Source organism: Rana temporaria, chromosome 1 (genome assembly GCF_905171775.1).
Source record: "Rana temporaria chromosome 1, aRanTem1.1, whole genome shotgun sequence".
Classification (NCBI taxonomy): domain Eukaryota; kingdom Metazoa; phylum Chordata; class Amphibia; order Anura; family Ranidae; genus Rana; species Rana temporaria.
The window spans coordinates 371515298-371533203 of NC_053489.1; the positions used below are offsets into that span (position 1 = coordinate 371515298).

At 51.5% G+C, this 17906-nt stretch overlaps 1 protein-coding gene across 1 annotated transcript in view; it reads right to left on the reverse strand.

Moving 5' to 3' along the window:
• LOC120928557 overlaps positions 1 to 17695 on the reverse strand; it is a gene marked incomplete at its 3' end in the record, with an annotated part of 97431 nt that extends 79736 nt beyond the window's left edge. The window contains exons 1-4 of the mRNA XM_040339631.1: positions 17352 to 17695; positions 16607 to 16901; positions 9949 to 10128; positions 9420 to 9720 (exon numbers count right to left, since the gene is read on the reverse strand). Of these exons, the coding sequence (XP_040195565.1) occupies positions 9420 to 9720; positions 9949 to 10128; positions 16607 to 16901; positions 17352 to 17695 (1120 nt within the window). The remainder of the gene's footprint in view (positions 1 to 9419; positions 9721 to 9948; positions 10129 to 16606; positions 16902 to 17351) is intronic.
• Positions 17696 to 17906: the final 211 nt, after the last annotated feature.

A 17906-nucleotide genomic window follows, 5' to 3' on the forward strand; every position in this document is an offset into this window, starting at 1 on the left:
TAATAACAATTTTTGATGCAATACTTTGCACATAGCTCCTTGTTGCGCTCCAATTACAGATATTGGGAGGGGTTGCAGTGTTGTGTTGTGCCTACGGACACAGGGGCGTCTAATAACATTTTTTGATGCAATACTTTGCACGTGGCTCCTTGTTGCACTCCAATTAAAGATATTGGGAGGGGTTGCAGTGTTGTGTTGTGCCTAAGGCCTAATTTTTCTGCCCCTGTGTAACAGGGGCGTCTAATAACAATTTTTGATGCAATACTTTGCACGTGGCTCCTTGTTGCGCTCCAATCACAGATATTGGGAGGGGTTGCAGTGTTGTGTTGTGCCTACGGACACATTTTTGTGCCCCTGTGTAACAGGGGCATCTAATAACAATTTTTGATGCAATACTTTGCACGTAGCTCCTTGTTGCGCTCCAATCACAGATATTGGGAGGGGTTGCAGTGTTGTGTTGTGCCTACGGACAAATTTTTGTGCCCCTGTGTAACAGGGGCGCCTAATAAAAAATTTTGATGCAATACTTTGCACGTGGCTCTTTGTTGCGCTCCAATTACAGTGTGTTTGAGGGGTGCCCTTTTTTCTACAATTTTGCTTTCACAAAAAAATAATGGCCCCCCCACCACCCCTAAAATAATCGAGATATTGTTGCCACACAGCACATGCGCAAGCAGTATTAAATTGCTTTGTTCTTATAATAATTTCATGTTGTGCAGGGACATTTCTAAACACGTGCCACTACTATAAACACACAGCAGGTGTGATTTTTGAAGGAATTTTTTATTTATTTTTTTACTTTAAGCATCATTAAAATCGCTGCTCCGGAAAAACAGACGTTTAAAAAAAAAAAATTCCATTGATACATGTTCCCTGGGGCAAGACCCAGGTTCTGAAAGACGTTTTTCAACATTAAATTGAATATTGGTCTTTAAAATGAGCGTTTTTGAATTTGAACGTTCGAGTCCCATAGACTTCAATGGGGTTCTAAATGTTCGTGCGAAGCCGCGGTCTGTTCGAACGGTCTGGTGCGAACCGAACCCGGGTATGTTCGGCTCATCCCTAAAGGAGATACGACGGCGTATCTCCAGATACGCCGTCGTATCTCTGAGTCTGAGCCGTCGTATCTTTGTGCCTGATTCTTAGAATCAGTTACGCATAGATTTGTATTAGATCCGACCGGCGTAAGTCTCTTACGCCCTCGGATCTTAACTGCATATTTACGCTGGCTGCTAGGGGCGTGTACGCTGATTTACGCCTAAAAATATGTAAATCAGCTAGGTACGCAAATTCACGAACGTACACCCGGCCGACGCAGTACAGATACGCCGTTTACGTTAGGCTTTTCCCGGCGTAAAGTTACCCCTGCTATATGAGGCGTACATGCGGCGTACCAATGTTAAGTATGGACGTCGTTTCCGCGTCGAATACTGAAAATTTTACGTCGTTTGCGTAAGTCGTCCGTGAATGGGGCTGGACGTAATTTACGTTCACGTCGAAACCAATACGTCCTTGCGGCGTACTTTGGAGCAATGCACACTGGGATATGTCCACGGACAGCGCAAGCGTCATTTACGTGGGGTCACATAACATTTACATAACACGCCCACATCTTCCACATTTTAATTAGGTCGGGCTTACGCCGGCCTATTTACGCTACGCCGCCGCAACTTACGGAGCAAGTGCTTTGAGAATACTGCACTTGCCCGTCTAAGTTGCGGAGGCGTAACGTAAATAGGATACGTTACGCCCGCTCAAAGAAACGCTGCTGTACGTGAATCTGGGCCCAAGTACGCTTAGGTGCAAACTATACAGCACAAGTGCAGTAAACACCAATAGGTAGAATCAGAAAGAGTAAGGCCGGCTTATCTACAGGTACGCGGCGTAGGTGTAAATATGCGCCGGCGCGCTTTTGTTCCATACCCACAGAACAAGATACGCCTGAAAATAGGTTTTCTCCGAGCGACGCAACTTTTCTAAGCCAGGCGCATATTTAGGCGCGACGCATCTTCCGCTTGCATTGATTTCCTATTTAAATATGCAAATTACGGAGATACGGCGATTCACGAATGAAAGGTGGAATAACTTTGCACCAGACGGACACGGGTCAGCTGGAGAGCAGCTGCAGCAGCAGCGTTACGGAAGAGCTGAGCAAGCCGAGCACCCACACTTGCAGGACAACACATCTGTGTGCCAACATGCCAGGGGCAGGCGTGCTCCTTGCACTACTAATGGGTCCACGGACTCGTAGGAGGGCACGGGAGAGGATCTACCGAACGCGCATGAACGTCTTTGCCATGGGGGAATCAGAGGTGTTTCGCATCTACAGATTCAGCCGTGAAGCCATCCTGGATTTAGCCAGAACCCTGCAGGATGACATCACCAGCAAGACACATCGTGCACATGCAGTGCAGCCACTGGTCAAGGTATTAGCAACACTCCATTTCCTTGCCACTGGCTCTTTTCAGCGTACAAGTGGAGCTGTGGCTGGGATGTCACAAACCACCATGAGCAGATGTGTGCACCAGATTGTCCCCGCAATCCTCAGACGCATGTCCCACCACTTCATCAGACCCACCCAGGAGGACCTGCAGCAGAAGGCAATGGAGGATTTCTATAGAATTGACAGATTCCCACGCACCGTGGGGGCCATTGATTGCACACATGTGGCACTACGACCCTCCTGTGAGACAGAGCACATATACCACAATAGGAAGCACTGGCATTCAATCAATGTCCAGGTGATAGCCGATGCCCAATGCCTCATATGGCACATCCGTGCCAAACACCCAGGATCCAGCCATGACAGCTTCATATACCGTCAAAGCGACATCCCAACAGATTTTGACCAGAACATGTATGGGGACACCTGGCTGGTTGGTGAGTGACATGGGTGTCAGGCATGACTGTCCCCCCCCATGATGCAGACATCGCGAGGGGCACATGCATGACTAACATCCTCCTGTCTTTTCCCTTCCAGGTGACTCTGCATATGCACTTGGACCCCATCCCGGAACCCCCAAACCCCAGGAGAGAGAAGATACAATGAAGCACATGCACGTACCCGTGGAGTGGTGAAACGCACATTTGGCCTCCCGTTTCCGATGCCTGGATAAGTCTGGGGGTACCCTGTTGTATGCCCCAAACTTTGTGTGCCAGATCATCGGGGCATGTTGCATTCTGCACAACTACGCCGCGAGAAAGGGCCTGAAGATTGATCTACGTGATGACCTGACCCCTGAGCCACACAATCCCCCCCCTAACTGAGGATAACCCGTCTGCTGTGGGAGCCGCAATCAGGAGACGCCTCACAGAAGAGATATTTTCACGTTAAAAACACACATTAACATAGTTGCCAAAATTTGAAAAAAATTTCCAGGGACACTTTGCAGCACAGCTATTAATTACCACACTCACTTCCCCGAAGCTCCACCCACTCTGCATAATCTTCGCCTACTTATTCTATTATCAGACACGATACATTGGACTAGAACCCCTACACGCCACCTTGCTTACTAACACAATAATAAATCACAGAGGCTCACACATAATGCTGTGTAAAGTGCAGCACTCACCAAGTCTCCTAAGGCTCTGCTGTTGGCTTAGCCCCTTCTCTCTGTGGTGGAGTCTTCTCACCACCCACTGACACAATGGACAGTAAGCACTCACTATGGAGAGAAGGAGTCCAAGATGTTGTGGGGCTCACACACTACTGTACCAGCCACTCTCCTACACACCGCCATATATATATATATATATATATATATATATATATATATATATATATATAAGGATATCCAAACAGCAGGCTGCCCCGCACACTATAATCCCCGGCGGCAGGGACAGAGCCTCCCCCCCTCCCCAGGGAACCGCACTGACTCCTTCTCAAAGAACACATGCTCTGAGTTCAGGGCTGGTGCAAGGATTTTTGACACCCTAGTCAAAACCTAATTTTGCCGCCCCCCCCCATTAGCTCCACCCCTTTTGCCCTGCCCATGTATGCGGCAGGGGTGGAGTTTTTTTGTGTTACCTCTCCACCTATTTCCTCAGCCACCTGCACCTCTGGAACCGGCCTGAAGACAAAGAGTGGCAATACAGCACCCCTTTACAATACAGTGCCTGCTTTACATCACAGACCTCTTTGCATCCAAGTTCCCCAATGTCATCAATTACCTCTTTCCCCCATTACATCAGTGTCCTCAGCCTCATTCCTTAAACCTCAGTCCCCTCCACAGTCCCTCTCCCTGCATACCAGTCCCCTCCACAGCCCCTCACCCTGCATACCAGTCCCCTCCACAGCCCCTCTCCCTGCATACCAGTCCCCTCCACGGCCCCTCTCCCTGCATACCAGTCCCCTCCACAGCCCCTCTCCCTGCATACTGGTCCCCTCCACAGCCCCTCTCCCTGCATACCGGTCCCCTCCACAGCCCCTCTCCCTGTATACCAGTCCCCTCCACAGCCCCTCTCCCTGCATACCAGTCCCCTCCACAGCCCCTCTCCCTGTATAGCAGTCCCCTCTACAGCCCCTTTCCCTGTATACCAGTCCCCTCCACAGCCCCTCTCCCTGCATACCAGTCCCCTCCACAGCCCCTCTCCCTGTATAACAGTCTCCTCCACACAGCTGCCCCCTCCCTGTATAATAGTCTCCTCCACACAGCTGCCCCCTCCCTGTATAACAGTCTCCTCCACACAGCTGCCCCCTCCCTGTATAATAGTCTCCTCCACACAACTGCCCCCCTCCCTGTATAACAGTCTCCTCCACACAGCTGCCACCCTCCCTGTATAATAGTCTCATCCACACAGCTGCCCCCTCCCTGTATAACAGTCTCCTCCACACAGCTGCCCCCTCCCTGTATAATAGTCTCCTCCACACAGCTGCCCCCTCCCTGTATAACAGTCTCCTCCACACAGCTGCCCCTGAGCATGTCATCTAGCAGGCACTGAGTGAAAGGAATGTCCACCAAAATCTCGTCCATTTTTCGTTGCCAAATGGCTGGGACAGAGGCTACCCCAAACACCATCCGATTATATTCATACAGTCCCTTGTGGGTGTTGATGGTCAGAAACTTGCGGGAAGAAGTATGGACCTCAAACTGTAAATATGCTTGTTTGAGATCAAGCTTGGTGAACTTTTGACCCCCTGCAAGAGAGGCAAAAATGTCATCTACTCTGGGTAGGGGATACTGGTCTATTTCCAGTTGAGAGTTCAGAGCCATGCGGAAATCGCCACAAATGCGCAAGTCCCCATTCGCTTTCTTTACCGGTACAACTGGTGATGCCCACTCGCTGTGCTCTACCTTTGAGATGACACCTTGTTCCTCCAGCCGACTTAGTTCTGCTTCCACACCTGCTCGGAGTGCGAAAGGTACTGTCCGAGCTTTGAAGAACTTAGGCTGAGCGTTGGGTTTCAGCTTGAGTCTCACACAGTCATGCTTTATTTTTCCCAACTGGTCATCAAAAATCTTTGGGAACCGCTGCTTCAGGGACACCACCCATCCCTCATTATCTCCTAATGGAATGGTAACGGTGTTACAGGGACTTATGGCGATGTCTGGCATACCAAAGTGAGCAATCCCGTCTCTCCCAAATAGAGGGGGTCCCCCATTTTCTAGGATATATAATGGCAGTCTCTTTGTCTGACCCTTGTACAAAACCTTTACTTTTGCGTAACCCAGTGGGTGGAGTATCTGCTTTGAGTATGTCTGCAGTTTGATTGGTGTTGGGCGGACAGTTTTTTCGGGTCTGAAGTTGTCTCCATTGTTTCTGGGTGATAACTGAAACTGCTGCTCCTGTGTCTACATCCATCTTGAGTCTCTTTCCCTCAATGGTTACATCTACAGTCATTGCGGAGGGTGCTGAATGCATATGATGTATGTCTAATCTGTGGAGCACAGCCTCATCCTCTGACTCAGATGATGATGTATATCTTCCCACCATACAGTATATGTCTTTGTCTTGGGGTTCAGAGGTTGTTTATCTCGCACCTTCTTGCTACGGCAAACTCGTTTCAGATGGCCGGTCCTACCGCAATTATGACAGGTCTGATCCTTAAACCGGCAGACTTTGTAATCATGGTCTGTATTCCCACAACGGTGGCAAGCTGACTCCCGGCTTGGTGGGGGTCTGTATTTCCAGTTTGCAGCAGTTGGCTTGACTGCTGTTCTGAAAACGTCCTGCTTCACCTCTTCCCTTCTGCTCTGGGGGTTCAATTCCTCTGTATCTTTCACAGCCATTTCCATCACTGAAGCTATCTCAATTGCCTTTGTAAGGGTAAGGTCTTTCTCTGTTAACAGTCTCTTTTGTGTGGACTCACAATTCAGTCCCATGACAAACTTATCTCTCAGTGCAGTAGGTAGGTAGTCCCCAAAAGAACAGGTAGAGGCTAGTCTGCGAAGGGCGAGCACATAAGCTTTAATCTCTTCACCTGTCTGCTGCTGCCTCTGATAGAAGCGAAATCTTTCTGCAATTTGTAATGGTTGAGGCTGGAAGTGATCCTCTAGAAGTGTCAGCAGCTCTGCCAATGTCTTAGCTGCTGGCTATACAGGGGAAAGCAGATCTCTAAGAGTGTCATATGTCTTGGCCCCAACCACCGTCAGAAACACTGCTACTTGCCTGTTGTCTGGGATGGCATTTGCACTGAAATACTGTTCCAGTCTCTCAACCCAGGAACTCCAGGATGTCTGTTCTCCATCAAACTCACTTAATGTCCCGATTAATGACATTTTCCTGCTGGGATCTGTGATTGCTTTTATCCAGGTGACAATCCACAATGTCTTTGTCTCTCTCTCAGACTGATAGACACTTTGTAAATCCCATTATCGTCGCCACTGTTATATCCTCTGTGTTGTGAGGGACACAAGACTCTGGTCTGGAACAATGGATGTTTATTCAGTACAGGCTGTACACTGCAACATGCATTTCAGGACAATACATATCTCTGCTTCCTACATGTGGTCTCTCTAAGATGGCTACTATGCCCCTTGACCCTTGTCATCACTGCTGGGTGGAGCCAGCCTTAAAGTGCCAGTACATGTGAAACCCTTCAGGTATAACAACAGCTGCCCCCTCCCTGTATAACAGTCTCCTCCACACAGCTGCCCCCTCCCTGTATAATACTCTCCTCCACACAGCTGCCCCCCTCCCTGTATAATAGTCTCCTCCACACAGCTGCCCCCTCCCTGTATAATAGTATCCTCCACACAGCTGCCCCCTCCCTGTATAATAGTCTCCTCCACACAGCTGCCCCTCCCTGTATAATAGTCTCCTCCACACAGCTGCCCCTCCCTGTATAATAGTCTCCTCCACACAGCTGCCCCCTCCCTGTATAATAGTCTCCTCCACACAGCTGCCCCCTCCCTGTATAATAGTCTCCTCCACAGCTGCCCCCTCCCTGTATAATAGTCTCCTCCACAGCTGCCCCCTCCCTGTATAATAGTCTCTCCTCCACAGCTGCCCCCTCCCTGTATAATAGTCTCCTCCACACAGCTGCCCCCTCCCTGTATAATAGTCTCCTCCACACAGCTGCCCCCTCCCTGTATAATAGTCTCCTCCACACAGCTGCCCCCTCCCTGTATAATAGTCTCCTCCACACAGCTGCCCCCTCCCTGTATAATAGTCTCCTCCACACAGCTGCCCCCTCCCTGTATAATAGTCTCCTCCACACAGCTGCCCCTCCCTGTATAATAGTCTCCTCCACACAGCTGCCCCCTCCCTGTATAATAGTCTCCTCCACACAGCTGCCCCCTCCCTGTATAATAGTCTCCTCCACACAGCTGCCCCCTCCCTGTATAATAGTCTCCTCCACACAGCTGCCCCCTCCCTGTATAATAGTCTCCTCCACACAGCTGCCCCCTCCCTGTATAATAGACTCCTCCACAGCTGCCCCCTCCCTGTATAATAGTCTCTCCTCCACAGCTGCCCCCTCCCTGTATAATAGGCTCCTCCACACAGCTGCCCCCTCCCTGTATAATAGTCTCCTCCACAGCTGCCCCCTCCCTGTATAATAGTCTCCTCCACAGCTGCCCCCTCCCTGTATAATAGTCTCCTCCACAGCTGCCCCCTCCCTGTATAATAGTCTCCTCCACACAGCTGCCCCCTCCCTGTATAATAGTCTCTCCTCCACAGCTGCCCCCTCCCTGTATAATAGTCTCCTCCACACAGCTGCCCCCTCCCTGTATAATAGTCTCCTCCACAGCTGCCCCCCTTACCTCACACAGCAGGAAGAAGACAGAGCATGGCATGTCCGAGCAGAGGGAGGGAGATGTTCAACTCTCCATTTAACAGAGATGATTTGTTGCTAGGACCGCCCCTAGCAACCAATCACAGGCTTTTTAACTTAAAAAGTTTGACAAGCTCCTGCCTTCTGCTCGATTGTATCTTCTCTACCTGCTGGATGAGAGCGGCGGCGGGGGAAGGAGGAATCACACAGGAGAGGAGAGAACACCCAGGCAGGCTGTTTTACAGGTTCACTGTCCCCTGCACATGAACCCCCCCTCACCCCCTCGCTCTCTTCAGCAGTGATACTCTGCAGCAAGCACTGGACCTAGCAGTGGTGGGAGCGCAGTTTTCACAGAATGCAGTAGCACAAATTAAACACCTCACATCGCCTAACTTGCTTATTGATATCGCCCGCCCTGTCTGAGTTCTCTCACCGCTCCGGGAAGTGTTCTCCTCCTCCCCCGACTCTCTGATTGGCTGCTCCTCCCCTTGCCACTGAACACAAGGGGAATAATCCTTGTGTCTGCAGTGGCGGCCATCTTTTTGTAGCCCGCCTGCCGTTTTCCAAAACACAGATTTTCCTGGCGGGACAAAAGCAAAATTCCGGGAAAATGAGCGGGACAAAATCAATCCGGGACGAGGGTCCCAAATCCGGGACTGTCCCGGCAAAAACGGGACTGTTGGCAACTATGCATTAATCATTGCACAATGAGAATGCATGCATGCACACCACTGTGGTCCCTAGCACAGACACATTTCATCCTCATCTAATTGGATTAGACCAAAGTACACCGCACGGGACTTTGGAGCAGCAACGCCACGCCAAGGCTCCAATTATGTCACTGTACATTCATACACCTTTCACACGGCAGAGGGTGACACCCCTTTGCCAGCAGGAGTGACACCCCCCCATTCACACACCAGTCACACTGAAGCAGCACTCCTCACCGTGTGCTAGCAGAAATCAAAGGAACTCATCACCTGAGCAAAGAAATAAATAAAAAAGCTCATCACCTGAGCAAAGAAATAAATAAAAAAGCTCATCACCTGAGCAAAAAAAAAAAAAAATGAAAAAAGGCTTTTATTTAGCCTTCCTTTGGCTGCGCCTGGTGGCAGCTGATTGGCTCCTCAGCTGCCTGGGCGGAGCCTGGGGTGGTGGGGGGGTGGTTGATCGGGAGGTGGCTCATCTGCAGGTGGCCCACTCCTGCCAGGTGACGGCTGCCTGGCCTCCAAGGCAGCGGCTATCCTGGTGAGGACCAAGTTGGTCTGGGCCTGCATCCTCAATTGTCTGGTGAGGTTAGCCCTCTCAGTCCGCTGCCTCCGTCTACCCTCCTCCTGAACCGCAGTGGTATTAGCCTTTACTGCCTCAATAAGGCTATCCACCTTGGTTACAAGGTTGGCAGTGGTGGCCTGCAGGTCAACCATGCAGGTGGCTACTGCCGAGCTGTTACAGCTCACCTCTTCAACTGCCTCCCTCAGATGACCAGCATCCTCAGAAATCTTCTGCAGATGGCCGGCAATATCCCCCATATGCCGGGTCTGCATGGTTTGATCCTGGGCTATCTGGTCCTGGACATCGCCCACTACACCCCTGGTCTTCCTGGTTGCCTTCCTGGGGCCAGAAGAGGCGACTGAGCGGGTGTATGGGGAGGTCCTGGAGGTGGTTGCCCTGCTGGTGGGTAAGGGAGAGGGGCTTCCTATCATGGGGATGGAGGTGGTAGAGGGCCCAACCATGAACATGGTCTCCTCAAAAATCAGCCCGATCTGGGCAAAGTCCACTGATTCATCCAGCACCACCTCTATAGGCGTGATGTGGACAGTCCCCTCCACCACAGTATCTTGGGGGTCTTCCTGTGGCTCCTCAGATGATGTGGTGGGCCGGCCACCGACACCAGATGTGCCCGCCCCTTCCTGCACATGTGTGGATGGACATAAAGCAGTCACATGTTGGGGGACCCACACACTTGTCACATGTTCTCTTCCCCCCACCCACACATGCTACACACCAGATAGGAAATATAAAACACACTTACCTTTCCTCAAGCCCTCTTGCCGGGAATCAAACCCCTCAATACCCTCCACCTGCTCCCTGTGCAGACACCGGGCGATCCGCTCCTCCTCCGGGGTCAACTCGACATCACAGGGTGGTCCACCCCCAGTGCCAGTCCTGTGCTTATTAATTTTTGCGAGCTTCTCCCGCACCCGAAGCCGCATATCATTTATCTTTTTTAAGATGTGCTTGGCAAGGCGGGGGACAGTGCCAAGGGCATTGACCCTAGTGGCAATGGTCTCAAGGATCTCCTGCCTCCTGGCACGTGTGGTATTCCGGCTTTCAGGGCCATGGAGAGACTCATGAAACTCCTCCATCCCTGTGATGATAACAGCCCTCTCCTGGGCAGTAAAAAATGTTTTTCTATGGGTGACAGGAGCAGCCACGGGAGCAGCCATCATAAAGGGAAATTAAGAAGCTAGGGGAAAAATTACCAAGCTCAGAGGGGGGGGGGGGGAAGCAGGATGTAAATTTGCGTCGGACGGACACATGTCTGGGCTTATTTATACGCTCGACGCAAGCCAATAGGCCGGCGTACAACAGGAAGTTCGGCCGACCTAGATGCGCGCATGCGCACTAGAAAGCGCTCCGGCTAAAACATCACTGCGCATGTTCCGTTGAAGTTAGGCCGAGCGTAAACCACTGCACCACGCTCAGACAATCATTTGCTTAAGTTCACACCCACTTCCACTTACACCGGCTTAAGCCTCCAACTTTAGGTTCGGCCGGCGCACATTGGCGCGCAAATGCTTTGTGAATCATCAACTTTGCTCTCCGGATTACGCCGGCGTAGCGCAAGTACGTTGCGTTACGCCGGCCCAAATATGCGCCCATTTACCTGAATCTACCTACAACTACATTTAGGTGCAAACTATACAGCACAAGTGCAGTAACACCAAGGGCCAGATTCAGATAGCATTTACGCCGGCGTATCTCGAGATGCGAGGCGTAAGTGTAAATTTGCGCCGTCGTATCTATGCGCCGTACCCACAGAACCAGATACGCTTCAAAAAAGGTGTAACGGACCTATGAAATATTCTGCCTACAGAGGACTGCATGACTTGTTACTGAGCTCAAAAGGTTAATTGTAGAGTGACTTTTTCACTGCTAAATGCTAATTGAAGCTCTGTTGTGTATTACCAGTTAACAGCCTCCTGTCAGGTCTATGCTAACGTGATGATCTGTGAGTGTATTGTTCTAAAAGTTAATTGAATTCTATTGAGAAAGGAATGTGCCCGGCCAGGTCATGTTAAGTGGATTTCGGTGCCGGAACGTGTAGAGACTGATTGATTCAAGGAGATGTCATTATTCATTATTTCAAAGCATGTGTATTGAAGCTCCCCCTGTGTGAGGAGGGGGGGGGGGCGGAGAGTGTCATTGTCCCTGTAAGTTGTTGTAACCACATATAAGCGAAGTAAAATGTGCCAATAAAGTCAGTCCTGCTTGACTCTTCAAAACGTAGCCCCGTCTCGTTTCTTGAAAGGGCGTTCGATGGGATATACCGGCGGTACCTGCATATCGCCACTTGCCAGGGAAAAGGACTTCTCCAATGGCTGATACCCTCTCACTACCTGGGTAGCCGTTACATTGGTTGGCAGCAGCGGGATGGTCCTTTTATCCAAAGAGCAAGTGCTGAATGGAGTCGCAGTACGCCAGGCTGAAAAGATCCACACTAAAAGATTTATTAGAGAGTCGTGGTAGGAGCGCCAGCAACAGACCTCGGAGGGAGCTGATAGCTGACCTGCTGGAGCTGGACGAAATGGATGGATCCATGGAAGGAACTGAGCCCCTTGTACCGGTCAGCGAGGAAGTTGTAATTACTGGGATTGTACAGCGGAGATTATCCTTGTATCCAGAAACGTCCGTGGAACTAATCAACCAGCTATCCCGGGAAGCAAGGGAAGAGATACAAACTAAGAGGGGACAAGAACTGGAACTAGTAAGAGCGAGACAGCCCATTACACATGCAGTTCCTACCCCCCCACCCGCGGCTACAGGAAAGAAAATACCGTTCACTGCATTTAAAGCTTTTGTAGAAAGGAGGAGGAAATCGATGGATATTTGGCGGATTTTGAGAGGCAGTGCTCACTACACCAGGTACCACCAGACCAATGGGTCACTATTTTGTCTGGGAAATTGTCGGGCAAAGCCAATGAAGCCTTTCGGGCTCTCGCTCCAGAGGATATTTTACAATATCAGCAAGTTAAAAAGGCGCTGCTAACCCGATATGCCGTAACGCCAGAAGCCTACCGCCGGCGCTTCCGGGAGTCCAAGAAGAAGGCTGTGGATTCCCACATGGAATGGGCCAACCAGTTACAAAGGGTGGCATCCCTTTGGGTCCAAGGGTGCAAGGCCAATACCGGGGAGGAAGTATTGCAGCTGTTCCTAATGGAACATTTCTTCCAAGACCTGGCCGCAGACATACAAGACTGGGTACGAGATCGCCGTCCCGCTAACATAAACGAGGCGGCTCGGCTAGCAGATGAGTACGCGGAGACAAGGAAAGTAAGCCAGGGTACTACGCGGCTGGCCCAGAAGGTAGAACCGCGTACTCCAACCGTCACCCCACGCCCAGAGTTTCGGGCTCCAGTCCCACCACGTCCTCAGGGGCCTAGCAACTACCCCCGGGATTCGCCTAGGGTGACGTGCCATCACTGCAGCGACACCGGACATATTGCTCGTTATTGCCCTTTGAGAGCTACAGATAACAACTGGAGACGCACAACACCCAACACAGGGGTCACTCCATCACGTCCCTCTGCGGCCCACTGCCTGGAGACCGAGGGGGGCCCTGAGGAATGTCTGGGAATTTGGTATGAGGCAGACCCAATACAAGCTGCCTCTCCGGATAACTGTCAGCATCACCGTCAGGAGGTACGGGTGAATGGCCAAGTAGCACAAGGCCTAAGAGATTCCGGGACTACTATCACTCTGATTCAAAAACATCTGGTAAAGCCAGAGAACGTGTCCACTCGCACAGTTGCCGTCCGGGTCGCAGGGGGTGCTGTATTTCGCGTACCCACTGCCCGGGTGCACTTAGACTGGGGAGCCGGGTCAGGAAAGACCACAGTTGGTATCATGGACAACCTACCTGCCGAGGTGGTGCTGGGCAACGACATTGGCCCTCTGACTTCGGCTTATTTACCTACACCTGCTGCTGCTTGTCCCGTGACCACCCGCGTTGCTGGAATCAACTCGCTTGCTGCTGAGACCCGGGTAAGACTACCTTCCCCGACATGTACTGTAGATCCGGCACAATATCACAGTCTAAAATGGGAATGTGACAAGTTGGCCAGTGAGAAATCAGAGATGCAACGACACTATGTCATGTATTATGAGATGTCCCGTGGCTTGAACATTGAAATGCACAAACAGGCGGAAATTGTCAAAAGATTAAATGGGATTTGCATCCAGGTGGTGCCGTATCTGTCCCAAGAGCATCAGCAACAGGTTTTGGGAGCCATTGAGAGAGCAAAGCAAGTGACTGTTCCAGAATTGAATTCCATTATTCACCTTCACCATCAGCTACCGACCTGGTAAGCCAATGGGAAGGCCGACGGACTGTCCAGGCAAACGGAACTTTTACCTTAACAGCAGACCGGACATCCCCAAGTTGACCCGAAAAGGATCAATCCGGGTCTGCCGGAGTGTTCCACAAAAGGGGAGTAGTGTAACGGACCTATGAACTATTCTGCCTACAGAGGACTGCATGACTTGTTACTGAGCTCAAAGGGTTAATTGTAGAGTGACTTTTTCACTGCTAATTGACGCTCTGTTGTGTATTACCAGTTAACAGCCTCCTGCCAGGTGTATGCTAACGTGATGATCTGTGAGTGTATTGTTCTAAAGGTTAATTGAATTCTATTGAGAAAGGAATGTGCCCAGCCAGGTCATGTTAAGTGGATTTCGGTGCCGGAACGTGTAGAGACTGATTGATTCAAGGAGATGTCATTATTTCAAAGCATGTGTATTGAAGCTCCCCCTGTGTGAGGAGGGGGGGGGCGGAGAGTGTCATTGTCCCTGTAAGTTGTTGTAACCACATATAAGCGAAGTAAAATGTGCCAATAAAGTCAGTCCTGCTTGACTCTTCAAAACGTAGCCCTGTCTCGTTTCTTGAAAGGGCGTTCGATGGGATATACCGGCGGTACCTGCATATCGCCACTTGCCAGGGAAAAGGACTTCTCCAACGGCTGATACCCTCTCACTACCTGGGTAGCCGTTACAAAAGGGTTCTTCCTACCGGCATAACGCATATTTACGCTGGACGCATCTGGCGCTCCCATGGATTTTGTATTCAAATATGCAAATGAGGGAGATACGCCGATTCAGAAACGTACGTTTGGCCGGCGCAGGCTACGTGCGGTGCGCGTAACTGGAAAGTCCGGCGGAAAGTTACCCCTCATAAAGCAGGGGTAACTTTGCCCCAGAGTTGCACAGGTCAGCTGGAGAGCAGCTACAGCAGCACCGTTACAGACGACCTGAGCAACAACACTTGCAGGACAACACATCTATATGCCAACATGCCAGGGGCAGCCGTGGTCATAGCACTACTGCGTCGACGGGCACCTAGGAGGGCAGGGGAGAGGATATTCCGCACGCGCATTGACGTCTTTGGCATGGGTGATTTGGAGGTGTATCGCATCTTCAGATTCAGCCCTGATGCCATCCTGAAATTAGCCAGAACCCTGCAGGATGACATCACCAGCAAGACATACCGCGTACATGCAGTGCAGCCACTGGTCAAGGTACTGGCAACACTGCATTTCCTTGCAAGTGGATCTTTTCAAAGAACAAGTGGAGTAGTGGCTGGGATGTCACAATCCACCATGAGCAGATGTGTGCACCAGGTTGTCCCCACAATCCTCAGACGCATGTCCCACCACTTCATCAAACCCACCCAGGAGCATCTGCGGCAGAAGGCAATGACAGATTTCTACAGAATTGCAAGATTCCCACGCACTGTGGGGGCCCTTGATTGCCCCCATGTGGCACTACGGTCCCCCCCCCCCGTGACACAGAGCACATATACTGCAATCGGAAGCATTGGCATTCCATCAACGTACAGGTGATAGCCGATGCCCAATGCCTCATATGGCACGTCCGTGCCAAACACCCAGGGGCCAGCCACGACAGCTTCATATACCGTCAAAGCACCATCCCAACAGAATTTGAACAGAACATGTATGGGGACAGCTGGTTGGTTGGTGAGTGACATGGGTGTCAGGCATGACTGTCCGATCCCATGATGCAGACATCACGAGGGCCACATGCACGACTAACATCCTCCTGTCTTTTCCCTTCCAGGTGACGCGGCATATGCACTTGGACCCCATCTCATGACTCCATTCTGGAATCCCCAAACCCCAGGAGAGAGAAGATACAATGAAGCACACGCACATACCCGTGCAGTGGTGGAACGCACCTTTGGCCTCCTGAAGTCCCGTTTCCGATGCCTGGATAAGTCTGGCGGTACCCTGTTGTATTCCCCAAACTTTGTGTGCCAGATCATCGGTGCATGTTGCATTCTGCACAACTATTCCATGAGAAAGGGCCTGGAGATTGACATACGTGATGACCTGACCCCCGAACCACACAGTCCCCCCCTGCCCGAGGGTCCCCCGTCTGCTGAGGGAAGAGCAGTCAGGAGATGCCTCGTGGTAGGCTTCTTTTCAAGTTAAAAACACACATTCATCATGGCACAAGGAGAATGCATGCATGCACACCACTGTGGTCCCTAGCACACACACCCCACATCCACATCAAATTGGATTAGCCCAAAGTACACCGCACGGTACTTGGGAGCAGCAACGCCGCGCCAAGGCTCCAATTAGGTTGCTGTACATTCATACACCATTCACACAGGTCGTGGGGATAACTTCTCCCCAACGACTGAGGGTGACACCCCTTTGCCAGCAGGAGTGTCACCCCCCCACATTCACACAACAGTCACACTGTAGCCTGCACCACTCCCCGTGTGCAGGGAATAACAAATAAATAAAACTCATCACCTGAGTATAAAATAAAATATAAAACTCATAATCTGAGTATAAAATAAAATAAGAAAAAAAATCAACGGCCCTGTCGTGGGCTCCGTCTTGTCCCTAGGCTCCTGGGGCGCAGGTGCCTGGGGCGAGCCTCAGGTGGGGGGGCTGGTTGTGGAACATCCCCCGGTCTCTCCCTGGCTGCCTGGCTGCCCTTCAATGCCACGGCTATCCGGTGGAGATAGCAATTGGTGGCAGCCTGCATCCTCAGCCGGCGGGTGGTATTGCTGCGCTGTTGGCGCCGTGTCTGCCTCCCCTCCTCACGGACAGCAGCTGCCAGGCTCCGGACCTCACTGACAAGTCCAGATGTGGTGGCCTGCAGGTTCCCCAGACTGTTCAGAAGGGCTGCACCATTGCCCACAACATCCTGCAGGCTCTCATTAATGTTGTCATTCTGGGCAGCCTGCTGGGTGAGCGCCTCCTGCACAGCCACAGTGCAGGCAGCCTGGCTCTCGGCCGAGGAGGCCAGGCTAGCTGCAACTCGTTTCAGGTCACCCGCTAGGGAACCCATATGGCGGGTCTGCATGGTCTGGTCCCTCGCCACATTATCTTCAAACTCCTCAGGGACTCCTCGGGTCTTCCGGGTAGCCTTCCTAGGGGCCGGAGAGGCTTGGGGCCGACTGGAGGGGAGATCCCTTGAGGGGGTATCCCTGATAGGGATTGTGGCCCTTGAGGGGCTATCCCTGATGGGGGAGGAGGTTTGGGAGGGACCAGGTATGGGGGTCTCCTCCATAAGGTATACCGCATCCTCCTCTATCCCGACGTGCTCCTCCTCCACTTACTCAAGAGTAGAGGTAGGGGCACTCTCCACCACGGATGGCGTGGGTCGCACATCTGCCGATGACGGCCCAGCTCCCTCCTGCACATTGTGGATGACACAAAACATTCACATGTTGGTGGACCCACACACTTGTCACATGTTCCCTTGCCCCCCCACACATGCTACACACCAGAAAGAAGATAAAACACACTTACCTGTCCTCAAGGGCTGTTCCCCAGAATCAAAGCCCTCCAGGCCCTCCACCAGCTCTCTATCCAGAAACCTGGCAACCACCATCTCCTCTGCCGTCAGGGAGATGTTTGTGGCTGGTCCTCCACCTGTGCCAGTGGCATGCTTCCTCATCGCCACTAGTTTCTCCTTCACCAGTCTCCGCAGGTCGTTTATTTTTTTTCTGATGTGTTTTGGCTCCCTGGCCGCCATGCCAAGGGCATTCACCTGGGTGGTGATCTCCGCATAGATGCGGATTTTGACATCCTTACCAGTGGAGCCACTCTGTGGCCCATAGAGGCGGGCGCCGTGTTGGGAGAGCCCATCAATGATAATCGCCTTCTCCTCAGGGCTAAAATTGGTCATCCGCCGGTCACTGGAAGTCCCTGGTGCAGACATAATTCCAACAAATACCAAGATACAAAAGTACTAGCAGTAAAATAAATGCTTGTATACTTTTGCACTTGATAGGCGCATGTCTGGGTGTATTTATGCACTGGGCGTAGGCAGTGGGCCGGCGTATCTTACGGGTTACGCCGGGCGCAGTTGTGTCCATGCGCAGATGGGGGCAGACAGTCCGACGACGTCACAGCGCATGCGCCGTTTAAGA